This window comes from Phasianus colchicus, chromosome 1 (assembly GCF_987193195.1).
Source record: "Phasianus colchicus chromosome 1, bPhaCol1.hap1.1, whole genome shotgun sequence".
Lineage (NCBI taxonomy): Eukaryota > Metazoa > Chordata > Aves > Galliformes > Phasianidae > Phasianus > Phasianus colchicus.
In genome coordinates this window covers 34,547,246-34,575,124 of record NC_143436.1, presented here as the reverse complement: position 1 = coordinate 34,575,124, position 27,879 = coordinate 34,547,246, and the positions used below count along the sequence as shown (strand labels likewise).

At 39.0% G+C, this 27,879-nt stretch overlaps 1 protein-coding gene across 5 annotated transcripts in view; it reads right to left on the bottom strand.

The window, feature by feature from the left end:
• TBC1D30 (TBC1 domain family member 30) overlaps positions 1 to 27,879 on the bottom strand; it is a 52,541-nt gene that overhangs the window by 4,889 nt on the left and 19,773 nt on the right. For 2 of the 5 annotated variants that reach the window (XM_031589514.2, XM_031589515.2), the window contains exons 3-11: positions 19,986 to 20,047; positions 19,477 to 19,542; positions 17,005 to 17,130; positions 15,280 to 15,465; positions 13,300 to 13,468; positions 11,821 to 11,989; positions 7,662 to 7,767; positions 2,783 to 2,895; positions 2,492 to 2,631 (exon numbers count right to left, since the gene is read on the bottom strand). In XM_031589514.2, coding sequence (XP_031445374.2) covers positions 2,492 to 2,631; positions 2,783 to 2,895; positions 7,662 to 7,767; positions 11,821 to 11,989; positions 13,300 to 13,468; positions 15,280 to 15,465; positions 17,005 to 17,130; positions 19,477 to 19,542; positions 19,986 to 20,047 — 1,137 coding nt within the window. Of the gene's footprint in view, positions 1 to 2,491; positions 2,632 to 2,782; positions 2,896 to 7,661; positions 7,768 to 11,820; positions 11,990 to 13,299; positions 13,469 to 15,279; positions 15,466 to 17,004; positions 17,131 to 19,476; positions 19,543 to 19,985; positions 20,048 to 25,148; positions 25,858 to 27,879 lie in introns of those variants that run through there. The other 3 variants (XM_090138339.1, XM_031589516.2, XM_090138333.1) reach the window with 3 other exon arrangements.

Sequence of the window (27,879 nt, the reverse complement as noted above, 5' to 3'; positions counted from 1 at the left end):
TACACCAAGCCATTTCTGAAGTAATATTAAAAAAAAGTATTCTTAAAAATACTCAGCTGGTCAAAGATAAGGCTAAAATTGCAAGTCATAAAATGTGTTATAGTTGAAGAGGCATGAGGTTAAACAAATGGCCTAAATGATACTAGCAAGAAGCATCAAGAAACGGTTATAGCACCCCAGGGAATAAGCTGTCAGTAGCAAGCAGAGCAGCTGAGGAGTTGGGCAACTTCAGAGCTTCTCTGATATGCAACCACAGAGCAAAAGAAGCAGTGCAATTTATTTTCACAGCTGTTTCTGATGTACCACCAAACTGGAACTCCGGGGTCAAGGGGATAATCCTTTTTCAAGGGATGTTTGTTTGTCTTTGGTTTAGTTTGCAATAGCAGTTTGATGTTCTGACTAAGTGCTAGCTTGAAGCAGCAGGTGGAGACTTATGAACCTTCAAGAAGGAAAAAAAAAAAAGACACCACAAAAATCAACAGTGAAAATTTCAGCATAAAGGCCTCAGTAAAACCAATCTACAAGAACAATGATGGGTAATCATATAACTGTGTCTGCTACATCAGTCTGTTTCCCTCTTTACTCATCCACATTTTATTCTTTTAAACTGTAGCACCTCCCAGGTATCATAACGTCACCATCAAACACCATTTCATAAAGGCTGCTGCAAGTTAAGAAATATTATGTTCTTCTCATCATGTTCTTCTCTTGTATCAGAATTTTGTTCTGCTTTGAGCGTTTGCACATCTGAACATTTAATTCTGTCAAAAAAATTATTTCAGTTGAAGGATTTGAAAAAAATAGTAGCATTTTATCAGAACACCGTAAACCATAGCCAATCTTTTTTTCTTAAAGTGAATATACCCAAAATAAACCCAAGAATATACCAGGCAACAAGCTGGCTGGCTGAGCTCATGACAGCTTTAATCTAGAGCTGCTGGGAGAAGGAAGTACTGCTGAGTGACAGAGAAGAGCCAGTGAGCACTGCCACTTTAGGAAGCAGTCAGATTTGTCCAGTAGGTTTGCGGAAGGGCTCCTTTAGAAAGGAAATGCATCCAAAAGCCCAGCTGAAATGCCTCTATACCAACACACGCAGAGTAAGAAATAAGCAGGAGGAGCTGGAAACCATGATGCATTTGGAAAATTATGATTTTATTGCTGTCACAGAAACACGATGAGATGATTCACATAACTGGAATACCACCGTTGACGGCTATAAGCTTTTTAGAAGGGACAGACAAGGTAGGAGGAGTGGGGGAGTTATTCTCTGCGTTAAAAAAAGTGGATAGAATGCTCCCTCAGAGAAACAGTCAGGAACAGGTTAAGAGCCTGTGGGATAAGACTAAAGACAGAACCAATAAAGGACAGCTGGTCGCTGGGTCTACTAAAGGCCATCTGATCAAGGGCAGTCTGTTGATGAGGCCTTCCTGCTTCAGCTACAAGAAGCGTTGCGCTCACTGGCTCCCATTCTGATGGGAGATTTCAACCACCCACATATCTGCTGGGAACACAACATGGCAAGCTGCAAGCAATCCAGGAGACTCCTAGAGTCCACCAACAATAATTTTCTGGTTCAGGTACTGGACATACCAACAAGAGGTGAAGCATCACTGGAGCCGGTGCTCACTAATGTAGAGCATCCCACTATTTAAAAGGAGATTATAAGCAGGAGGGAAATCAACCTTTCCCACAAGTAGACTGTGATATGACAAGGAAGAATAGTTTCAAACAAAAGAAGGAAAGATTTAGATTAGATGTCAGGGGGAGAAGTGCTGGAGCAGGCTGCCCAGAGAGGTTGTAGGTGCCCCATCGCGGGAGGTGCTCAAGGCCAGGTTGGATACAGCCCTGGGCAACCTGGTCTAGTACATGATCTAGTGGTTAAAAACACTGCCTGCAGTATGTGGGTTGGAAGTTGATGATCCTTGAGGTCCCTTCCAACCCAAGCCCTTCTATCATTCTATACTATGATAGTATAGAATAGTTCCAACCCAAGCCATTCTATCCATCTAAAGGTTTGACCAATAGAGCGGTGAAATTACCTGCAGAATTGAATCTTCACTGACATGTTCCAGTATTATATACACATATGCTAATGAAGGTCAAGATTATTTATTAAATGCATACTCTTCAGAAGATGCTGATTACCAAATAGCTCTCTTCAAATTTAGCAGGGATATAGGCTAGACTTCTTTTTCATACGCTTGCTTCTTTTTTTTTGTTGGGAGGGCAGCACTTCACTGTTGTTTTTTAAACATTACTGTAGCCAAATCCTTACCCCATAGGATTATTTATTGTATATATGCAGCCTTTGAAATTGACTTTCAATGCATCTTCATGGACTTCAGAGGAAGTAATTTGTTATCTGCTGTAATTCCTATGTGAATTAAAAATACCATTTTCACAGCAGCTTTCACAGTTGAATAAACAAGTCATTTCTGCAGGGTCATGCAGATTTAACTCCATTTTTCAAAATTAATTAGAATGTTTTTACCTTTCATCTGTTTCTGGTACTTTTGGAGCTCTGGTGCCAAAAAGCCACTTAATGGTCCAAGACAGCCAATTGCATTGGCAATGGAGTCTTCATCATCTAGATCATTCTCTTCATCACTGTCTCTGGTTCTGCCTAGCCTTCTGAAAAAAGAGAATATAAGGGAAAAAGGAAAGAGACATTCTTAAACATGATTACTACTAAACATCTTTATTTTCTTTAGGTGCATATAAGGGAAGATGTCATTTCAAAATCTGACAATGATCCACTGTAGGAAGTGCATTTCAAACTTACCCTGAAAGTGAAGTTGACTTTACTGTCGCAGGGAAAGGAGTAATGTTGTAAGTGTACTTCTCCCTTAATTCTGCCAGTTGTGGGAAGGGAAACTGAGCCATGGTATAAACAGTCTAAGGGGAAAGAATATGCAGCTTTTACAGTCATCCCTTTAATCAACAGTCCTACAAAAGATTTGTCCACGAACAGACTTTCATAGACATGCAGAATTAAACGCCGTGCCATGAAAAAATGCAAATAGTCTACTTTTATGATTTAGTCGATATTTCCTGTAAGAAAAATCAGACTCACTAGAAAAGCACACAGCTTAGAGTTTTAAAACCATTTAAGATAATATTAGATATACGGACCTCTTAAAAATTTGTTGTACGAATTTAGTATTATTATCAGTCCTCTCCTTGGCAGCACACCTGCATCACTGAGGCATCAGGCATCTTCCAGAAGAAATATGCTTAACTTGTGATAGAACTAGAGGGAATGGCTTCAAGCTGCGCCAGGGCAGATTTAGGCTGGACGTTAGGAAATACTACTTTTCTGAAAGAGTGGTCAGGCACTGGAATGGGCTGCCCAGGGAGGTGGTGGAGTCACCAACCCCAGAGGTGTTCAAGGAACTTTTGGATTTTGTGTTTAGGGATATGGTTTAGTGAGTACTATTGGTGATAGATGGATGGTTGGACTGGATGATCTTGAAGGTCTTTCCCAACCTTGGTGATTCTGTGATTAAGTATTCAACAAGGTATTGACACTGTTGCAGATAGGGATGAGCAACCCCCGCCTAATGGAGAGTGTTAACAGATCCCTTACATCACCTGAGTTATAGACTAAAAGGAAGGACCCAATATTGTCCAGCTAACATTAAAAAAAAAAAAAGAGATTTGTCCTGTCATTAAAAAAAAAGTGCCACCACAGCTCTCTGTATGCAAAATCACAATGTGTAACCGTTAAAACAAGACCACAAAAAGCTTACTAAATTTTATTTACTTCAATACTCAGAGTTAAAGACGATCAATGGCTGCAAATGAACTTGCTTTCAGCATTAATTTTGCTTTAGGCCATTTTGTAATAAGACAATGTGTGTCAATAACCAACCTGGCACGAAGACAGATCATACTCATTGCAGCATCACTGCTGATTGGATCCCATCTAATTTAGTAGCCCTTTCCCCTTACTTTTGCATAAAAAAAAAAAAAAAAAAAAAAAAAAAAAAAAAAAAAAAACCTGAAACATCATTTCTCAGAGTTTCTTTGAAAAAAGTAAGTTTTTTTTCATAAGTTAATGTCTACTGACAGAGAGCAACATAAAAATTTCTCCTTAGCCATGGCAAGAAATCTTCCCTTTTCTTCCTCCTGTGCTAGTAAGTCACTGACATTTTCATTTAAAGGCAAATGGCCTCAATTAAGATGAAAGGAAATTGTGAACAATTTGTGAACAATTTCTATTTAATTGATTCACAAACAGTGCTTTGTCTGTGCTAAATACATTAAAAAAACTGCAAGATGAATTCTGAACCTTTCCTGATAAAAAGGGGGGAAAAAAAAAATCTCCAGTGGCAATGATTTTAGCAAAGAGAAGCAGGAAGGGTAATCCTGGCTAGATCAGACACAGGCCAGCAGTACAGTTCAACAGGCTTCTGCATGTAAGAACTCCCTATTTTGAGCCCTGCAAAGATTCTGAGGCAAGGAGAATGCCTTCAGAAACCCAGAGCATGAACTGAACTCTGTGAAACTGAAACTCTACTGTGAAAGACAAATATCCTCCAGAGCCCGAACAGTGATATGCTGGCAGTCTACCAGATGGGGGAATTTTATGATCTGGAGAAAGACCTACCTCCGGCCCAACATGTCTGCCTGTTTGTTTGATCTCCATCACACTTCACAGTGTTTTTTCCCATATGTCTCAACTCTCTCCCTTCATAGAGAAGGAGGTGCGTCTGGAATTTATTTCTACCCTTTATGTCAACAGCCCTTTCAGGTAACTTCTTCCATATGCTATTTACCCTTTATGTGAACAGTCAGCCTGAACTCTCCATTTACTCCTCACACCTACTGTTTTCGATTATGTTTCCAGCTTTTCCATGTCTCCAACGTGTCTTTTCCAGGTCCTGTGCAATTTCTCTCTTTTGCACACATTTTTTGCTTAATTACTTGCTGTCAGATTCTAACTAGGAGCTTCACTTGCTACCTGACTAAGAGATCCACAAACAGATTTTATACTGGTGCACATTCAAAAATTTTTGTCAGTCAGCACTTGTGATCTCACAGCAATGCCTCAACAAATCTTGTTTCTAGTTTGCACACAGATTTGGGTGCTATGTAATTAATTCTGGTGAAACTGGGCCAGTGGGAAATGGCCTACAATACAAAGCATTATGAGTTTGGCTGCACCATCTTATTTATGGCAACGAGGGACAGATTCTAGGAAAGCTTAAAGAGGTGAGAAAAACACCCTCCCTTCTCTTCTCAAACCTCACACCTTACTCTAAAACTGCAGTCAGCTGTGCTCTCAGCAGAATGCCATACAAAAGGTGACAGGCCTGTGGCTTCCAGAGGAAGGAAGAAGTTCTGCTTCTGCAAGATAGCTCACAAAGTCTTGATTCAAGAGCTGCTCCACAATGATTTAAGGTTTCTCTTTCTACTAGGAAAACAAAACAAAAAGCAAAAACAAACTCAAACAGGCTAAGCACTACTCCAGCAAAAAGTTACCAGTGAATTATCATCAAGTGCAGGTAACTGCAGGAGACAGAACAAAACGCTGGGCTAACAGAGAAGGATTAACCCATTATTCCCCTCCACCACAGTAAACACACATGTATACCTCTCTTTTTTCTGTTTTTTTCTCATCTCTAAACTGGAATGTTTCTAAGCCTACAAACTGAACTAATTTAGCTGCTTGTAAAAACGTTCATTTTACGGGAAGGCATGAAACCCTCTACCCAAATAAGCACACGTTGTTTAAAGAATCTGCAGACAACTGGCATCCAGTCTTTTGTCTCCATGCAAGAACTAAAGTTTATCAATAGGCCAATAAAATGACATTATTGAATACTGTATTTGTTTAACTGCTAGTCCTAAATACACATGCAGCCTAGCATCTGGAGTGTGCAGCACTTACCCTTAATTCACTTAAACTGCTCAGTCTGAAAAAGGAGGAAGCTGTTGACTTCCTTGTTCCTCCAATCCCTCCAAGCTCTCCTCAGCTTGAAGGAGAAGAGCTAGAACTCTTTCTATGTAAGGGCCAAATATGCAAAAGCTTATCTAATTTAAATACCTGCCCTATCAATTCTTGCTCCTGAAGCATCAGCCATACCTTCCTCTTCTAGTTCCAAAAGGCAATAGGTCAATAGAGCAGGACTTGTTTCCTAGTGGTCTAGAAGTGCCAACTATTCTTCAGAGGCTTAAGTGAGCCTGGACAAGTAATTAAAATACAAGTGAAAGTATCATGCAAGTTTAAAGAAAAGGGAGATGATCACCACCAGCAACCTCTACTGAAATGTATAGAAAAGACAGGGTAGAATATTAATCTTTTCCCATGGCAGGATATTAATCCCTCAGCCACCTTGTAAAAAGTATCACATGTAAGTAAAACCATCACTCTGATTCTGATTAGGAAAAAAAAAACATTTTGAAAACAAAGCAGCCTAAATGCTCATCTTTGGCTTACTTGTCTAGAAAATCTTAAAGCAATTTATAAAAGTAATGTTTTCAAGCAGCTTATCTCCTTTCATTAATGAACTGGTTCATATTTCTCTATTTTCTTCTCCAAAGCAGAAAAAAAAAAAAAAAAAAAAAAAAAACCTGTCCAAATACAGCAGTCAGGCACATGGTGGGACTCATATCCCCTAACTGCAAATACTTGCACTGCCTACTTTTCTCCTCTAAAGGTAAAGAGAACCTGGAGTGAATTTCTCTGACGAAAAGATCTACACTGTCAAGTGCCTGCCTTTGACTCTGTGAATGCTATCTAAACTGTAGTATGGATTCTTCTACTCAGAGGACATACACAAAACAGGCACACTGCCCTCCTCACATCTTCATTATCTGTACTACCCTATAAGGAACCATAACACCTATTTTAAAACCATACAAGTACTTCTGACTTGTTGCACTTCCACTTTTGAAGCAGAACAAAGCCACAGTAGTTACCTTTCCCACTCCTAGAGCTCCCTCATCAGACAAAACAACTAAAAGTCTGAAAGTTCAGAACAGTACTTTACCAGACTATGGAAGTGTGTAATCCCAATCAAAAAATTTTGCTTGCAGAAATATTATCATGTATATGCAAGCTCAAATCAATAATATTTTTATCTGCAATACTCAAGTCCCTTTCCTTTCCCAGAAGGATGCAGATATTTGTTCTTATCCAGTGACATAAGTGTAAGAATTCAGTGAGCGTAGTTATCTACAAATGTCTTTGTTTATAGTTCATTGACTGCCCTTCAAGGCAATTTTTTTTTAAATCATGAAGGACTCTTTTTCCCCTTCTCACTTGATAAAAGCTTGTCTCCCACTGCGTCTGCAGAATGAAAAGGACTCGTAATAAATAACAAGACAAAACAAAAATGAAACAAAAGAACATCCTAAAAATTATGACTACAAAGCAATTCTACATCTTGCTTGCGTAAATTCAATTGCACACTGTATCACACCAAACTTTCAGCTCTCAACATATACATACTCTTTATCAAGTGTAGTCTAGTGCTTTTCTGTTTTTAACGTGTAAGATTTTCAGCTTTAACTGCAGGTCATCTGCATTTATCTTAGATTTTTATTCTTGAGAGAGTTTATGTTCCTGCAGTATCTGACTAGAAATCGTAATTCTTTAGAAATCAGCACCTGAAGGATGAATGGAGAATGCAGAACATTACACCACAATTACTCACCTGCATGAGTTCGTTGCTGTCAATCAGACTGTCTTCCAGCATCTCCTGTGTTAGCTTGCCCATGGTACTGTAAAACTCATCTGCAGTTTCACAACACTCTATTTGCCTATGTCAGAATAAATGTTGTTTTATCTCATTTTATGATTACATATAATTATTTGTCTCCAAACTAAAACTAAACTTTCTGTAAACATAAAACATGTACTTCCATTAGTTACATTAATTCTTACATTTATTGCAGTCCCCCCTACACTTCCAAATAATAAAACGGCACATCACTGTATGATGTCTGCCTAAGCTGTACACAGTCATGCATATACAGACAGGTTATTCACTCTGCTTCTTTCAGTTATAAAACTTGAAAAATAATAAATCCAGAGCCCTTATCCATCAGATCAAAAATAAGAGTGCCTCTTGCTAAATTAATCTTGTAAAGTTCTGCTTGCTTGCATGAAAACAAGACTGGCGTGATTATCTCATCCATATACGCCTACATGTCGGTCAGTTTAAGTGACTGTATTACAAAGCCATTATATAATAGTTTGATTAAGGTTAGGGTGGCCTGATCCAGTTAGAAAAGCTTTTAAACTTTCAAGGCCTCCTCTTCAGACTTATAAGAATTAAAAATTAATCTCGTTCTCACCAGTTTTTCTAAGAACCCGTCTGACCTCCAAACAGCACACCCAGTAAAGACAGAGACAGGGACTCAAAACAGAATAATGAACCACAGATTAGATAGATAAACCTAATCGCTCCTTTGCCCTTGCAACTATTTCCATTCAAAGATATCAATGTTTTGCAAAAATAAGTTTAACTTCACATGGCCTTCAAGGGGAAAATAAATACTATCTTTATCATGTAAATGAGAAGCCTATAGGTTGGACAGACTCATGAAATTCTGCAAAATCTGGAAGAAAATAAAAGTAATCTGTATTTTCTTAGTGTTATTTGAGTGTCTAAGAGCTAAACACAAGTTAATATTTTCTTCCTAAAAATATCCTGGAAGGAAAGAAATCATCAGTCATTTGCTACACCAAATCATTAGCTCTGATAGCGTTAGAAACAGAATGGCTCTTTAGTTGGAAAAAAAATCATAGTTAAAAATCACTTTCGCTAAGATCATTATTTCAAGAAAATATATTGAATATGCTATTTATTTATCCAAGCTTACATCATGAATTTGAAAAAAGATTTTAAAATATAGGCTGGACAATTAAACTGTGTTTCTTCTCTGGATTTCACCAGAACAGAGAGAACTAACTGCTTTATCTAAAACTACTCTTTGATGTTTAAAAGACCTGTGATTCTTTCCATGTAGTTGTAATGCAGAAAAACAATTTCACAACAACAACAAAATCCAAAAATGTGTAGAGGTAGACAAAGATATATCCTTTTTTCATGGCCTTCTCCATACTGCATTTCAAAGTTTGGGATTTTACGTGATCATGTCACCTATTTAAATCTGCTGAAATGGAAGTGTCTGAAAATACTGATGAAAAAAACAGACAGAAAGCTTCTAGCATTAGACATTTCTAGTCACCTACTGGCATTTTTCCTATGGCTCTTAGTAGATTGGGAAAAGCGGGCCTCATGATCCCGTCTCCTAACTCTGGAAAGATGGAGGGTTATAATTTTTTTGTTGAATCACTGCTTGTGGCAGAGCAGGATTTTTCTGTTGTACCTAGACCCCAAATGGACAAAAATGAGGAAATCTCCATCTGGATAATGTGACTATTGAGCATTTGCCAATTTATCTCTCATTTCTCCTGAGTCAGCCACTGCAACAGCTGAGTTTTCTCAGAATACCTTCTCCTTTGATAGGCATTAATTCATTTGATCTTTCACAATAGTAAAGCTTTCTTCTTCCCATTTGCTCAACAAGCAGCTCCAGGTCATTTCTGTTTATTTACACAGTCACGGTACAAGTTTCTGGTTTGATTACAAGAAGCTTTATTATTTTCACCCTACTTTTTATTTCGTATCAATTATGAGAGCTATCCTAAAGGCACTACATGCTTGTTTTTACAAATCATATGTATTATCTGTTACTTGGAACACTCAAAGAACTGAACATACTGTTGCCTCCCATGTAGACTTCAGCTGCTGGGATAATACAAAACAAAAAGTACAGTCCTTTTTTCATAAGGACTAGAAGAAGCAGCTTCCCTTGATCTATCTTAGGGGGGTGTGGGGGAGGTCTACGTTAGGGAACAATCACTGAACAGTTTAGCTGCTACCAAAGTCTTGATTTACATTAGCTGAATGACTAAGTAGTGAAAAATGATAGGAATAACGGGTACATAGGCAATTACCACAAATTTACTGCTTGTCTTTACTAACAATTTCAATCTCTTGTGGCTTCCACATACCTTCTTTGCTGCCCTTATTTTTAAATTGCCTATTCCTCAAGTCTCTTTTCATCAAAACAGAAGTGTGGCTAAACCTTTTAAGAGAAGTACTTCTCACCCCATTTTCATGTCTAGAAAAATAGTTGTGAAAAGTATGAAGACTATGAGACTATAACTATTGTCACTGATCCCACTTTTTCAATTCCCCATTCTACTTTCAGCAAAGAAGAACAATATCATGTTCCTGTCCCAGCAAAAATACAGTGCCCCATCTTTACCTGCTCATCTTATTTGATATGATTAATCACAAACTTACTGAATGTCAGGGCTGTTCAGCTTCTGTGACCCACCTTCTTCTATATCTCTCATTATCACTCCACTACTCTTTTTCTGTTGAGTGCCCAAAAACTGTCCTGGGACCACACTCCTATTTCCCACATACAATAGTTTATGGTATAAAATACGATTAGCTTATTCTTTTGGCCACATTCTTATAGGTGGTTTCCTGTTCTTTCCATTTTTTATAAAGTGTGTTTAATTTTTTCTTTGATTACATTTTATGCTAAAAATCTTCAAAGCAATGACTTCCTTTTATTTTTTTATCATGTTATGAGTTGGAACATTTGTAGCTACAGCTGGTAAGTACATAGAGAACCAACCCACCTTTTATCTAAAGGTTTGGTACTAAGTAATAAAGGACAGTGGGACTACATACAGCTTAATCCTAATGCAAATTATTCGTAAATGTCTCTTTCATGAACAGATCAAAAGAAATGTCTTGGGTAATTATTATGCTAATTACACTTTCGGTTAAAGATGAGCTGTATTAAACATTCTCCTGCAGTGCTAGTAGCCTACAGTGTTAATATATTCCGAAAGAAGAAAATACAAATCAAACATCCAAGTACAGAGATGAACATAAACCTCAGAGGTTCAGTCTGAAGGGGGGAAAAAAAAAAAAAAAAAAAAAGAAGTTAATCATTGATAAACATCATAAGAAAAAATGATGCAATTGATGAAGAAGTTTTCAGTCGAACTTGTCCTGTAAGAGTTCACACCTCCTGCTGAAGTTGGTGACAGAATTCTCATCTCTCCAGGAGCAGTGTACACACTTTGGAATGCAAACCTTTGTCATAACAACAGACTCTGTTTAGAACTAATCTTTTGTATTTCATCTTATGTAATGGATTAATAGTGTTAGAAATGAACAAATATAACAGTTAATAATAATAGAAATATAAATTAACAATAATGGCAATTTTGCTAGAGCGTACTTAAAAGCAGAGAATCTCGAGAAAATGACTTTGCAGGCATTAACAGAGAAGAACCACGTTACACAAAATGATTCTCTTAGTAACCCTCAGCTGTTTTCTTACACATAGCCAATGGGCTTAAGTGAAAAAAAATGAAGAGTAACATCTCCAGCTTCAGACAAAGTAGAACTGAATCAGCTAGTCATCCTCAAATTGCTCTGTACTTTTTTTTCCCAGAATGTTTACTAACTCACTCTGATGTCTATGCTCTGGAAAGTCCAACTAATATTTCAACATAAAGACATTAGATGTACACAATACAAACAGCAGGCGACATTCGCTGCAAGAAGGCTCAGCTCATTATTGTGCCCTTCTTTTGACATCATGACAATATTCTCTAGTATACAGTTTCTTGGAAAAGCCAGAGAGGAACATTGCTTCTGCTTTGAAGAAGATGTACATTCTCCTGGAAGACTGAGAACATGCTCTTCAGAGCAACATATAAATTATTTACATTGATCAAAGCAAAAGAAAAATCAGACTAAGATGACCACTTACTCTCCTAGCTTTGCCCAGATTGCCAGAGCTACTCTCAGTATAATTTCAGAGCCTTCAAAGAATACTGAATCCCAGATCTTCAGAACTGTATGGTTAGGCAGGCAAGTGGCAAAGAGGGTCAGAAACCACTGCATGGTGAAGACATTTGTAAGAGGGGGTTCATAGCCTCCTGAAATATAAAAATATAAATGCTTTAAGTCCTTTGTAATTACTATTGTTTTACATGATGTATGAATTGCATACTGAAATTCACCTGTCATTTTAGTAACTCCTGTTACTGGGCAAAAGTTTCTTAGCATGGAGCTAAAGAGAAGCTGAGAAAATGAAAAATGAAAAAAAAATGACATATATAGTCACCATTCCTTCTGCTGTATTGCCAAAAGCTCTAAGCATCACCACCCGCTTTGAAAAACACCACTAAACATCTTTTCTTAACATCAGAAAGATTGCCTTTCCTTCTCTATAGCTACATAAGCTAAAAGCCTTCTATTAAAAAAAGCGCAGTTGTATTTCTGCAGAAACTAATGACATAAGCAGTCTTCAGTCCTGATGCACTGACGGCTTAGAAGAAGAAACTGTTAACACATGCAGTTTTCCTTTTGGCTTGTTAACAGCTTCCTACAGGATTTAGTAGCCTGACAAAGCTGTAGGTTTATTTTCTTGTTATTCTCAGAGAACAATTTGTGCATCCTTGTACCAGCTGAATTCCATGACCCACAGAGGCTGCTGTATGAAAAAACTTTCAAGCAGCAAATGCTTACTTGATACACTTTCTTAGTTTTCATATAGTCTGCGCTATCATGAGTTTATCTATATGTAGCATGGTTGTACATTTTAGAAAAGATGAAACCTGGGTGCACTTAGCTTCCAGAAGGGGGATAGGAGTGAGGAGGAAACTCTCATGAATGAAACAGCTGTATTTTGATTTAAAAAAAAAAAAGTTGCCTGGAGGAAATGCTATACAACAAAAATTCACAGTGCAAAGCCAGTTTTCAGATAGCAATTCAGGAAGTAGCTCAGTTTTGTATCTGCATATTGCTAAGCATCCAGGTTATTAACCGGTTGCCCTTTGCTCTTGCATTACAACTCTTCTCAGAACAGCTTTGTAACTTTTAGCAACTAAAAGCAGCAAGCAGTTAGACACATACTGAGTTAAGGAAAGAAACACTTTTTCCATGTATTTTTCATACTAAGCTGTACATTCCAGGGGTGGCACTCCATACATTCTACGCCCCTGTCAACATGTTTATGCTGTGTTTGCAGTTAACTGTGGGACTAAATGATTTCTCTCGTCTTTCCTGAAAGGACAACATATTTTAAGCGTATCAATAATGGAAAGGATCACCTTTCACTTCTAACAATGCAAAATGTATATTTTCTGAGCAATATATTCATGAAAACACTCCAAAGGCTATTTTCAGACCTGTGCTCAAATGAAACAATAAAAAGGAAATTAGTAGCATTTTCCATTGAACCTACCTCCACTTTCTCTGTTAGCAGCTCTTTGCAGGGTGTCTAAGTGTTGGGACAGTTCAGGAAGGTTCATTCGTAAAAGATCTCGGAAAACAGCCATATCCACAGAGAGAGCACGGAGATTATTGACAAAATAACTATCAGGAAGCACCTTATCAATTAGATAAATCATGATCTGTAAGAAGATAAATATAATCACGTAGGACTTACTCCTAGAAAATAAGTCTCAGTAACAGAAAAGAGATATAAAATTCTAAATTCTGTTAACAAAACTACAGGTTAGAGCAAGCCTCTGGCATCTCCATTAAAATGGGGAGTAAACATCATTTTAAGATTCACAGGTACTCTAAGTTGCCATCAGCAGTCCAGATGCAAAGGCTAAGACAGCCTCTTGGAGCTGCTCAGATTTTATGAACCATTAATGACTGAAATCAATTTCATGGTAAGCTATGCCCAAATTGGAAGCATCACTCAAATCAAAGGCAACTTTTTGCACTTTTGATGCTAGAGGTGTTTATGAGATTTTCCAAATTGCTGAAAAGTTCCATTATCCCTTTTCTGGTTGTTAACTGCCACAACTAGAATACTCATCTTCTAAAGAATCTTCTTTTGCTTCTCCAGAATGCAAGATAATGTTCTTTTAAAACATTCCTCACACATCTCACTGTGATGTGTTAGTGCATGCTGCACTTCATCTTGTCATTTTAAGAGGTGCTAAAGCAAGCAGCACAAGACAGTTTAAAGAGACATATGTTTCAAGTAAGATAGTTCAATGACATGGGTAAAAATGCATTAACTGGATGCTGTCGAGCTTCTGAGAACAAACAAATGGAACAAATAAATATAAATCACCTTCTGTACATCAGCAGCCCAACAGGAGACTCTGAACTTCAGGATCTCAGACTATTTCAATGCCTGCTTTACCAACTGCATCAAGAGAGTCTGCATGTGGTCACACCCTATGCTTCAACTCTCCACTACTCCCGAACCTCCTCCAGAGCCACTCTTTCTCTCTCATATCTTCTTGCAAACAGGTATCTTTCCTCTTCAGCTTATCCTACAATCTAAAATGACAAAAGCTGCACCTTTCACGCCAAACCCCTTCTCCTTCTTGGGAAATTCCAGTCTTACAAAGCACACATACTGAACATGGAGAAGAAATAACTTTGTTTTCCATTCTTATTTTTGCCAGATAAGACTCATTTTGCAGTGCTAACACACCTCAGTGATTTACCTCTTCAGGGCCCTCTAGTGTCATTCCATTACTTCTTCAGCAAAAGGAGCCTGACAGGGCTCATGGCAAGAGATGACACAAAAATAACAGAGTTCCAAATAATCAATTTGAAAATCATAAAAATAGGGCTATCATGTTTCCTATACCATCATAATGTGTCTTTGGAACTTCTGGACTGTATAAGATAAATGGAAAACAATAGTTGAAAGTACTGAATAAATTTTTAGCACAAATTATTCAGAGGAAATTTTACTCTGACAAAGTAAATACAGTTATTTTCTTACTATTATAAGTAGCTCTCTAGATTGGTCTAGAATGGAGTAGAAAAGGTCTAATAAATAAAACACTATCTGGGCTATTTATTTTCATTTTCCATATTTATTTTGTGTGTTTCTACAATTAGCTTTAAAATGCAGCATATTTCTTAACTGCTATGTACAAGGTTGATAACAGAAACTGGAAGTTTCAGCTAAACATGGGGTTTGTGTAAAGTCAGTAGCAATGTCATCTTTTATTTATTTATGGTCAAGCTCTCATTTGTTTTCTTAATATAGTTTGTTTTTTTAAAAACAGTCATAACATTCAAACTGTCCACCTTTAGCTCAGACGAGATAATAAACAATCCACAGATAAAAATCAATCCACTTTAAGTCTTGCTCTTTTTGGCTGTCTATTAAGTTCATGCATTCATTTATTCTTAAGTTCGCTAAGTAAAAGCAATCCTCAACATTGCAACAAAAGATTCTACTCACTTTCAACGCATCTCCCTCGTTGCCTTCCATCACTTCCAGAATGAGTGCAGCTAGTATGTTAAAGCCCTGACAATAGCCAACAGATTTATTCCACCTAGCGTAAGCCAGCAAAACTCGTTTTAATACCACTCGATCTTGCTCCGCCTCCTGGCCACAGTAAGAACTGCAACCGGTTCGGTGAAGGTCCTTTAAAGGATAAAAAGATAAAGAAGAACAGGACAAAAAAAAAAAAAAAAAAAGTTTATTTCCCTCCTCCCGTTAGTTTTCCTGCCTGCCCCAGTTTTCCCTTCACGTCCACCCTCCAAACACATGCTCCTGAAGTTGATGAGCTTGTTTCTTTTTCAATCTGTAAACCTTTAGCTTGCTCAACCTATTTCTCTTCAGTAGGGTCCCAAGTAAGTAAGTTATCTAGAAAATGCTCACAGGAAGTTGACACAGAAAATATCAGAAGATATCTATGTTTCAAAGAGGCAAAATATATCAATCAGTTCTGTAATTCCTTTTTAAATCTTCCTCCACAGAACAGTGTTTTCTCTTGATTTTAAGGATTTTCAAAGACGTCAGAAAAATGTTTTCTGTGCATATTAAACAACGGCACATGGGAAAAGTTTTTTGGTTGGTTTTTTTTTTCTATCTCAAAATTCCTTTCATTGCGTGGGGCAACCACTACAATGTGAACTGGCTGAGCAGAATATCACAATTTGTTAATATTGCAGAATACAGACCAAAGGATTAGAGTAGATGCTTGTGTGCAACTGACACTAGCAGCAGCAATTTCAAGGTTTGAAGCTACATGCAAAATTTCTAGCAAGCATCTGCCTTCCACTTTGAGACATTTGTTCTAGAAACCATTCAAATTTTTTACTGAGATGAGCCTGACACTACCATTAAATTTGTGAAGTAGTAATTTGTGCTAGGAAATGACAAAATCCAATTTTTAAAATGACCAAACAAAACAAGAGGAACTGCTTTTCTTTAAATCAAAATACAAAATAAACTGCAGCCGACTAAGATTTCAAGACAAAAACAAAGAAGGAGAAGTGCCCTTGAGAACTTAATTTAAATTATTTGTGAAAGGCAAAATACACTACAATTTTTTGTGTTTCATGAGTAAGATCTAAAGCCTTATATTACCAAGTACAGATGACAATAATAACCAGGAACAGAAGGTACTTTGTTCCATGTCCTTTAATTAAGATGATTATAGAAAATAAAGAATATCTCCTAGGTAAACAGACCAACATCTACATCACCACAGAAATATAAATCAGTTAAGCTCTCCCTCAAAAATGCCCTTTGTTTTATGTATAAATTAACAACCAGCTGAGAAATGTACATAGAAAGATGCTCAATTGCTTTACTAGAAAACATAAGTACTTACTGGGGTTAAACAGTATTATGTTCATTTTCAAAATCTGTATTGTAGGAACAAAAACTTACAACCATCTCCATTAGTCTGGTATGTCTCATAATTATTATTATTATTTTGTTTTAAAAGTTGAGGAAAACAGTTTCATTAGCTTCTTTTTTTTTTTTTTCCCCTTCAGTTAATGCTAACCAGATCAATGCAAAAGAAGGATCAAGGAAGCAGGAGAAATAATTTTTGTGGATCAAAGGGGATTTTCAGATGTGTATTGGAAAGAACAAAACTTATCCAAACTCTATCTTAAATGTATATAATCGCTTTTCATTAAAAAAGTAAAATAAAATAACTAAGTTGTTTACCTTTACTATCTGGATGCCCATAGAGTCATCATCAGGATTACTTCTTTCATTGAATGTGAAACGCATTGTTTTATCCCAGTCAATGGCTATACTGTGCAAGTATTGGTCAGCAAGGGTCAGCCAAACCTAGGAAGTCAGCATAATGCATTATTTCTCAGATAAAATATGAGCAGTTTTTATAAGCACCATGAGATGAACCTGACCAGCTTCAGCCAGCTGCAATCTGCTGTTAAGACTTGATGTATACAGGAGAAAACTATATTTAAAAGTTTTTTGCATAATTAAAGCAATACCTGGCTCCCTAAAGCAGAAAGGAGCAAAATGGTATTAAGAATCCAAACCTATAAACTGTTTACAAAGTTGCAAATCCATTGACAGAAACCAAGAGCCCTTCCAAGTGGAAGCCCACCTACAGGTCATATCAGCTTTTCTAATCATAAGCAGCAAGGAGTTCTATAAAGGATAAAACAGCTGCAGGCTTTCCTCTAACTCCACCATGGATCTATCTCCTGGAAACACAAACATGAGAAATCTAACAGCGCTCCCTCTCCTGGAGGTCTCAACTTTCCAGAAGGAAGAGCTCCCAGTAGAAAGCATTGAGGACTAATCTGAAATAAATATTACTTGGATCAGTATATGTTAATGTTAAAAAAGGACTTCCTAAACTATTGGCACAACAGGGAGTTCTGAAAACAGACACTGCCCACTTTTAAAACCTGTTAATTACCAAAACACGTTATGTATGTGCACTTAAGACAAATTATAGACCTTCATTAAACATTTGAGAAGTTCGTGAACCATAAATATACATGACAGATCATACAATGGCAACAAGTAACAATAAGGGATTTTTCTTTCAGCTTCCTGAAAATAAATCATGAAAGCAAGTGGGTCAAGTTTTATACCAGTTGTTAACTCCCTCAAGTGACAAAAGTAATTCAAACACTTCCCACAGATATAAACACTTAGATAATTGCATGGTGAAGGAATCTGTAGACAGCTCACAGAATCTCAGATTTTCTGCATTTAAACATGCCATCCCACGCTTTTGAAAAGCCAGCCATGTAGAGGATTAATGTTTCTTCATCTCCCAGCAGCATTTGGCACTGCTAATTTCTTACTGATGTTGTTTGACTGGATTGTCCATCTCTGCCAGCTCTGGACAACAGACGTCACATGCCATAGCAGTAATGCAGATGTCACCCTGCCCCTTCCACTGACAGCAAGGAAGCAATCAGCATGCTGCCAAAACAACAAATGTTTCCATAATCTTGGTATCAATACCACTGGAAAACCAAGGAATAGCAGTGAAAAGAACAGGCTGTACAGAGGTCTCCATCTCTGGAGCTATTCAAAAGTTGTCAGGACACGGTCCTGGGCAACCTATTCTAGGTAGTCCTTGAGGAGGTGGTTGAACTAAATGACCTCCAAAGGTCTCTGTCTACCTCAGCCATTATGTGATTCAGTGTGATTCAGTGCACCTCCAAAAAAAAAAAAAAAGCAGCTGAAATGGCAGTTCTAGATGGCTTATTGAAGTGTGGGAGGAGAAAACTTTTCAGGGAACAAAAAGGTTATTAAGATGACATAGTTATTCACTGGTGCTGTAGATTAAAAATAGAATGGCAGTGGTGTTAGGATAACAATAACACAGTCTCAAGTTTCCTTCCCCATTTTACAATTTGGAAACATAGCAAGAAGGAAACAGGAAAGAAAATTACCTGATGCATCAAAAATATATGGAACCAGATAGGCATTTTAAAAAGCTTTAAAAATAGTCTGTTGAGTAAAACTACATTTTTAAAGCTGAGATTGAATGCTTCATTTAGTTTTTAAGAAATAAATACATACACATGTATTTGTAGGCTAGGGAAGTTCAAATTCTGCTGAAGAAAGCAATAAAACAAGTTGAGCACAATCCCACTGGGCCCTTTCCTACACCACCGAGTGCAATTTCCCCGCAATCGTGTACTCTACCATTCCATTTCACTTCTGACTCTTAACTTCTCTTTTTAAGGGACCTGCCTTTACCCCATCAAATGTATCCAAGAACATTCCTTCCAGCATTTCCTTCCAGCATTTCCAGCACTAGCATCTATCAACTTCACCAAGCATGACAGCCTACACAAGAGTTGCTTTACTTCTAGTTGATCTTCAGCTACTCAGGCAGCTTTACCAATTCAGATTCTTGTGACTGACAGATTGAAACAATATCACCTGCACTGCAGTAAGTTTTCTAAGCCTCAAGCAGAAAGAATCTGACTGGTGTAAATACCATCTTGACCTTTTCCTCAGTCTTTCCATATGCTACATGAAGTTACCACTTAAGAAGGTAAACTGGGTAAAATCCCAGTAAAATTCACACTTAAAATTTCCAGTGTTAAAAAACATCAGTAATAGTGATGTTGTTCATCTTGTTTATCTTTCATGTGAAATTGAAACTCAAAGGTGATGTGTTGAACACTGCATACCTACCTTTTGCCGCCATTCTTTTGGAATGCCTGTCGGCAACCTGGCCACTGCTTTGAGTGCATCATGCCACTAAAAGCAAAAAAAAAAAAACAACAACAAAAACAAAGAATAAAAATCCACGTAAAAATTCACCATTAGCTTAATGCAAAAATGTGGCAACATCTACAATACTGCAGACACACATGTTCATTCCATTTTACTGCATGCTTTTCAGAGTTCAACTGTTTAATCAATTTACAGGGAAAATACAGATTAACTACTGAATGATATAACAACACTATAACATTATAAGTCACAAGGATGTAAGAAATCCCTGGAAAAAAAAAAAAAAAAGAAAAGAAAGAAAGAACAAAGAAAACCTACTGCACCTTCCAAATACTAGTGGAACAGTTTTTCATGCAATAGTAAATAACATGCTGATATGATGACAGATGCATTTTTGAACTAGGGAAGTACTTTAACCAAGATGAGTCCAGTATTCTATAAGCCCAGATGACAATTAATCAAATTACCTGCTGAAAACCATTTTGACCTAAAGATGGCTCAAGAGTAAATTTCAATTTTGTATCAACTCCTAGAAACAAAAAGGAAAAATAGTTATGATCATAATTTTCATTTAGCTCAGAAATAAAACTGGCTCAAATAAGATCACAGAACTTCAACTATCTGTGTCTGAATAATCATATTTTAACCTGTTTCTGTGATTTATTGTCTTCACAGGGGATTTAAGGCATATGTTAAAAAGCACACGGAGAAAATGTTTTTTGAATTATATGTCCTCTTCAAATTACTGTTTTAGTTCAGCACAATTCATTTCACTAAAAATGACATCGTTTGTCATTTTTACAACTATACCAGGACATTGCAATCTACCATATGAACCTTTATATCACCTATAGGAGCAGATTATGAAAGTTTTTATAAAGAATATTAGTAGATGCAACTTGAAGTACAATATTACACGAAATATTAGGATCTCAAATTTGGCCTACACTGGAGCCTGAGTATCTACCATCTACTGTGCCATGACATGAAGAGAGCAGTAACAGCTGGATTCTGCTCCGCATTGCCCAGTTCGGCTCTGTCGTTTCTCGGTTCTTCCAATGCCGCTGTCCAGAGCTCCGGTGCTGAACAGAGCCGCACCGCACCGTGCCCCATCTATTGAACTTCCTTACATACAGAACGAAGCATTTGTTTTCCCTTCATAACTTAATATCATGCATCTCTCCATACTTAAATATTACATATAGCTCACGGTTTTCCTAGAATATCAATGCTAACATTTTTTACATACATATTTTAATAGTCTTAAAAAAAAATCACTAATTTGCTAGGTTTTATGTAAATAAAATCCATGCTAATTAACTCATCAGTAACAGTCAGTGCTTTGAAGGACTAAGCCTGTGAGCCTGTAAAAACCTAAACTGTAATAACATCTGCTAGTTCTGGAATATTAAATGTCTTTCAGCATTTGCATACTGACATGTGCAAACAGAGATAAGGAAATTAAAATGTGGCAATAAGCAACTTGAAAACCTTAATGCCTATACATAAAGATAAAATACAGAGAGACAAAGCTTTCTCCCTAAAGGCTGCTTTTTTCTTTTTTACAAAAGAAAAAAAAAAAAAAAAAAAAATCACACACTCACACAAAAGTATCATTTAGTATTGCATTACTGAGACCTGGGGACTGAGGCTTTGGTTTCTGTGCTTTAGATTTAAAAAACAGATTCAGCATAATACATATGTCTGAAAAATTCAAGTATTAACAGATATTCCTGGAAGCAAGTGTTTATTAGTATTCTACCCCATAAATCCATGGCGCTCAGCAGGGACTCCTAACACATAAATCTTTTCATAATAATTCAGAACAGTGTAACAATGCTAGTAACTAAGATGAAATTGTATCACATTTGCTGTAGATGTGAAAAAGGGATTCTCATTCCCTTGCAATTTCGTGGTATTGGAGAAGCCTACTACACACAAAAAGACATTGTGATCAAGAACTCCTTTTGTTAAGGTAACAGCTGACATGTTATCTAACATTACCTGGAATCAAAGAAGCAATAGTCTTCCAAAATAATCATGTATTCATTTCCAACTCAACAGCCACATCTTAATCTCTTCACAGTTTTTTAAGATAAAGATCTCAGTAACAACTTATCTCTTTGTCTTGAAATCTTTTCAAAGAAAAATGCAACCAGAAACACAGGCAAGTGCCTCAAATCCATGAGTCTAGCAAATCACAGCTGACAATTAGGACAGGTGTGAAATTACTAGAAATTAGACTAACATTGTGGTAAAACTAGACTAGGCTATGGGCTAGCCCTTCTGCAGCATGACAAGGACCTCTTGGTCAGGCCATGTACTATAACTACAATATTATTTCATGAAGCCATGAAGTCTGTGGCCTCTTATTTGTTCCAAGTTGCCAGGCAGAAATATTCTCCAAATCAAATGATATGATGTTTTTGTGACAGAGAAGAGGCAAGAAGCATGGGGAGTGAGCCACAGAATATTCAGGGATGGTCCCTCACACCAGTTCATTTTAAAGAATTTGTATTTCCTAAAATCAGAAAATTATAATTTTGTTCAATTAAAAAAAAAAAAAAAAATCAGCAAGTAAACAGATAGAAGAAGCTGCAATGTGAACAGTACAATCTTTTTTCCTAAAGATTTCAAGGGCAAAAGAGATTGGAAAAACAACCCAGCCAGGAGCTTCCCAGGGTACATGCAGAAATGCAGCCAGCCAGGTGGCAGCAGCACCTCAAGCCTGTTACATGCTTCTCTGCATGTGCAGTTTCTGCACTCTTCAATGAATTTGTCCCTGGACTTCAGAGCTTCCCCAAGGAGATGAACTGTTATGCTTATTTTATCTTCTCTTGGTTCCTTAAACCTTCCTATCTCCATCTTTTCCCTTCTAACAAGTTTTCCAGCCTTGCATGTACTTCTCCTTTTGCCGTCAGTCCTGTCATCCTTTTCATCCTGCCTACTCTTGCCCTAGGGAAAGGCCCAAGATGTCCAGAACTCTTCCTACAGTCTTTTCTCCCATAAACATTCATTGTATGCTACATCTTACCACTGACCACCTTTACCTCTGCATTCAGTTGCTTTCTTCCCACAAACCTAAATTCCCCAATACCTTCTTCCCTTGCCATCCTCTGCACCCATTTTCACTGGTTTTGCCCCTTTTTGCCCACCTTTTATGTCTGGGCTACATTTTTCACCATTATATAATATAAGCACATCTTTTGCAAGAAAGACTCTTGATCCCTTGAAGCTTTATGGGAATTTTTCTTACCACTGACCTTCAGATCCTTGGCTGAAATGCACCCTGCATGCAGCTCTTGGGGACTGTAAGCACCATAAGCACAACATAGGCCTTCTTTTCAATCAAACCAGACAGCCTAATAGTGTCATTTGGCATACTACATATTACCTCTGCAAATGACACCTCATACCTAAAAAAAATTAACCCATGTAGGCAGGAATGTGTTGGGAACATATCTGAATTAACTAGCTCCACAAATACAAGCATATACAGAAGTATGATTGTTTGGCATCAATTAAATTACTGAAGGGTATTAGAATGCCAGAATATGGCCTGTTCTATGTCCTTGTAACCTGGTCACCAGAAACAACTGCAAAAATTGTATTTTGAGAGCAATTGAAAAGAATAAAAAAACAAAAACAAACAAAAACAAACAAATAAAAACAACTCTGCACGTACACATTTTTAAAACACCCACAAAACACACACACAAAAAAACAGAAATCAGGCCTGTTAGCCTGTAAAATACACTACAAAACCCCATAACAAAAGGTTAAGAGAAGGAAGATTTATACCCAAACCTCAGGCCTCCCACTGCATGACCAAAGTGGAACGTATGACTATGCAATAAGCCATGTAATAAGGAGCTAAAGAAAGCATCCAGCCAAGTATTTGGATGAAGGAATCAAATCGTTGCTCCTCAGCTCCATGAAACAAAAGGATAGAGCCAAAGTCTGAGAATTTTTCAGCAACATTAAAACAGAAAAAAATATATGAAGACGATCTGTTCTAATGCAATCTAAAGAGCCATAGCTTCAAACTCACCTAGCACATAATTGTAGATTTTTGCCTGTACTTAAAAGCAGATGTTGGAACTTCTCAAACGGAAAACAAATAAACATTTTACAAGAAAACAAATGAGGAAAAGGGCCCTGAGCAGCTTTCTGTGCAGTGGGATACCAAATCTGGGGACAAAAATGGCAACATAAACTACCACCTTATTGTTCCTTGCTGTTTCAGAAATAGCAAGATTCTTAGTCTTACCCTGTAATCTTTCTCTAAACATATATTTTTACCTGCAAAACCAGAAATAGCAGCCAGAGCTGCCATTAGAGCTCACTGGGATTTATCGAAGCATATCCAACAACTGGAGACCACATAAACTTCTCACTATAGATATACAGTCTACATAGATACTAAGAAAACCTGAACAACATTTAACTAAGTTTTATTTTTTTTAAAGGCTCATTAGGCTCCCCGTCTCCATCACTCTAGGAAAGCGTGCATCCCGAATGACGTCACTGTATTTACCCACATTGAACAGTACACTGAATTAGCCTTAGGACTACAGCATTTGTGGCTGAGCTTTTGATTGTTTCCCCACAGAAGCATAAGTAACAGAGTGTCACCATATAGATGTTGTTACCTGGAAGGCTACTGCAGGAGCAGGGGTCTATGAGGGCTACAGGTAAGAAGTCCCTTCAGTAACAGCAATGCCACAAATCTTTACCAGGATGTGTTTAGGTCCCTATTATTAACAGCTCCAGAAACGAATCTCAAACACAGTCAGCACTACAGGATTCCAAAAGCAGCCTTGCACACAAGTGCCTGACACACAATGGGAAAACGACCCCTACATACCGCTGCGCATTGCTATAGGTTTTTTCCTGGTTTACATATTTTCTGTAAGCCTAAGATCAGACAACAAATAACAATGCTTTTGCTACATTTAACAGCTCGACATTATAAACCGAATCTAGATTCCCAACGCTTCACAGAAACACAACGCTCCACCATTCTGAAGACGAGCAACCACAATCTCGCCCTCACCAACGATCACCCCTTAGCGCTTCTACCGAGCGCCCGTCCCCCTGGAGCACGTCCCTACTCCCGGCCGACCACGGCTGCCCACGGGACGCCGGCGCTGATGTAAGCTGCAGAGCCGCAGCTGCGCGTCCCTCGGCTGCGAGCGCAGCCGGCAGAGCGCGGCAGACAAAGGCCGGGCGGCGGGAGGGGGCTCGGGGAGCCGGCAGCGGGCGAGCGACGCTGGGCTTCGTCACATAGGGAAGGAAAGTGCCCGAGGGCGGCGCGGGGCAGGAGGAGGAGGCGCGGGGCGAGCTTCGGCCCGCGACAGCCTCGCAGGCCCGGGCTCCGAGGCGCACCGCGAAGGCGGATCCCGAAGGCGCCCGGCCCGACCCCGCCGTCGCCGCGCCCCGCACCCCGCGCGGACCCGGGCGGCCATTTGCCGCGGTCCGGTGCCGCCGCCTCCCCGCGCCGCGCCTACCCGCGGCCCCCATCGCGTCCGGCTGCGTCCTCCCGGCCCGGCCCGGCTCGGCTCGACCGGCCGCCTGCCCGCCCCCGCCAAGCGGCTTACGGGATTACGGCCGCCGCTCCGCCGCAGTACCTGGCTCCAAGGTGCAGAGCAGGCGCGGCGCCGTGCGGGAGATGCAGCTCCGCTTCTTGAGGACGTTGCTGAGGATGGTGCCCACGCCGCCTCCCGAGCTCTGCCGCTTGAGGCATCGCCCGCCGCGCCGCAGCGAGCCCGTCAGCCGCTCCTGCCGCATGGTGCCCGCGGCTCAGCGAGCTGCCCCGGGGCTGCGGGCCGGCGGCATGGCGCGGAGGGCGGCAGCGGCTCCGCGAACTAGCGGGGGTCTGCAGTGCGGGCAGAGGAGCGGAGTGCAGGGAGAAAGAGGGAGGACAAGGAGAGGAGAGAGGAAAAAAAAGAAGGTGGGGAAAAAAAGAGAGTTGCTCCCGCCCACAAGCCTAGCATCAGAGCCAGAAAACCTCCTCCAGCACCACCTGGATGCAGCAGCTCCTCACAGACATAAAGGGCGGCCCCGCTCCGGCACGGAGCGCTCCGGCTCTGCCAAGGGGAGCGGCGCGGAGACACGGACTGACATCCAGCGGACAGGCGGAACGGGGCCGGGCAGGAACGCCGGGGCGCTCCCGGTCCCACGGGGCGCTGTTCAGCACGCACGCTTTTAGCATCCCCAAGTAAAAACAGCCGTTTGTATGACCCCAAATGACAGCCTCACGTCCTACCAGATACACTTCAAAAAGGAAACTATTCAACAGCGTGAATAGGTGCATTTTCATTTGACTCAAAAGCATCTTAAAATGTTTTGATACTAAATTTCAAGCTCTTGGTTTGATTGACAAGCAAGGGGAAGCATTCAAAATGCTGACAGCTTTTATCACCTAAGCCAGTTGGTGCTCCTACCGAAGGAGAGACGTACAATGGAGTTGGACTTCATGTTCCCTGTGGGTCCCTTCCAGCTGAGGTTATTCTACGAGTATGACTATGTCACGAGTCAGGCTCAAAGACTGAGCTGCCCGAAGTCTGAACCCACCTGTCCATCATTGCAGCTCTGGAACAGCCACTTGCTCCTTTTATTAAACATGTTTGCCAGCAGCAATACGGAAACTGGCAACAGATAAGCAGTAAAGCCAACTGCATAAAGGATGCACCAACGAAACAAAACAAAAAAGCTGTTTTAAAAAATCAGTTATAGCTAATCTAGAAGTTAGAGCTATATCTAGAAGCTACTGTTATTTTTGCAGAGAAGTGTGAATTTGTCCATGCCTCTTTAAATATCTGGTTCAGTTCGACAGAGAACTGAAGTCACTACATTTGAGCTGCCAGCTCGCACTCTGAATAGATAATTAAGTCTGTGTGTCGGTGGTTCTTTTTTTAACAAAGGTGACACTTCCCTGCTGATGTAGATGATGCAAATCACTTTATTTCAGTGCCAGCTGGAGATGATTTAGTGGTTAAAGCATAAAATTTGAAACGAATTAATCTCACTAGGTGTACAGATTGTACCAGTGGGACTGTAGCAGAAGTACTTAAATACAGAAATAACCACATAATCTGGTATTTTTCTCTTCTTCCTTTGGCACCATATGCAAGTAGTACCACATCCTTCTTTGATCATTCCAAGACTGGCTAACTCAACGCTACCAACCAATGGCCAAAGTCAAAGTTTCAGGACATGATTAAGGGCATCCATACTCAGTCATCTCACCAAATTGATGATAACAATATCTTACCTCCAATTGTTAAACAACTGCAAGTCAGCTCTAAGAAAGACATCAATGCTTAAATGATGAAGATAACCAGCTGCTTTGGTACAACCAAAGGAAGAGTACAGAGTCCTTGTTACTGTTGTTTCTCCTACTTGTCATCTTGTTGCTGTGTGAAAACCCAGAAACAAACAGGACAATCATTCTGTGACTCCGAATGACCACTTTCAAGGACCAGCACGCCACTAAGGACATTGCCCACATGCCAGCCAATTAATGCAACATTACTCTTAAGAAAAATGCAAAAATGAACTTTAAGAGACAAAATGAAAAAGCCAAGACATACTAATGGGTTTGATGACTCACTGGATCATCAGCTCAAATGGATTTCAGAGATATGGCTAAGCCTCCCATTATGTATATACATACATATCTAAGGACAGGAGCAGAGCTTCTAGAAAAATAGATGGCATCTTTTTTAACACTGGTCAGGCAAAACCTCTGATTTGCCAGTGGCAAGCATTCTCTGTCCCACTCCCTGGACTTGCAGACATCTAACCATGACACTGCATGTCAGCAGCTTGTATAAGTTTGCCATAGTCACCATTAAGTTGTAAATAGTCTTCAACAACATGAAAATTTCAAAGCGCAGAGACAATAAAGCTCACAGACAAATCACCAGCTTCAAGCTGGGGTAAAAGCAACTATTTAAAACCAAAGATGTCACCAGTCACCATTAATCTACTTTGCTCCACAAAGTCATAAAAGGCTGGCCACATTAACAAGTCCTTAGCTACAATTACCAACAAGCCAGATGGCGTTCAGAAATGATTAATAAATAAATTGAAGAGCCTTGGCTGGTCCAGTTACTTCACCTCTACATACTTCATGATTATCAATCTGAGTCTTTACTTTTCCCCTTTACTACTTCTCTTTTATTCGTAGTTCATTTATTCCCTCCCACACAACACAGTCACTTTCTGAAAAACTTTTCTTCTTCGTTTTGTATGTCTTTGCAGTCTCATCACCACCTGCTAACCATGCCTTTATAAACCCTGAGAATATCTCATAAGAAATCCTCCATGACAAGTATAACTTGCTCAGTTCCCACA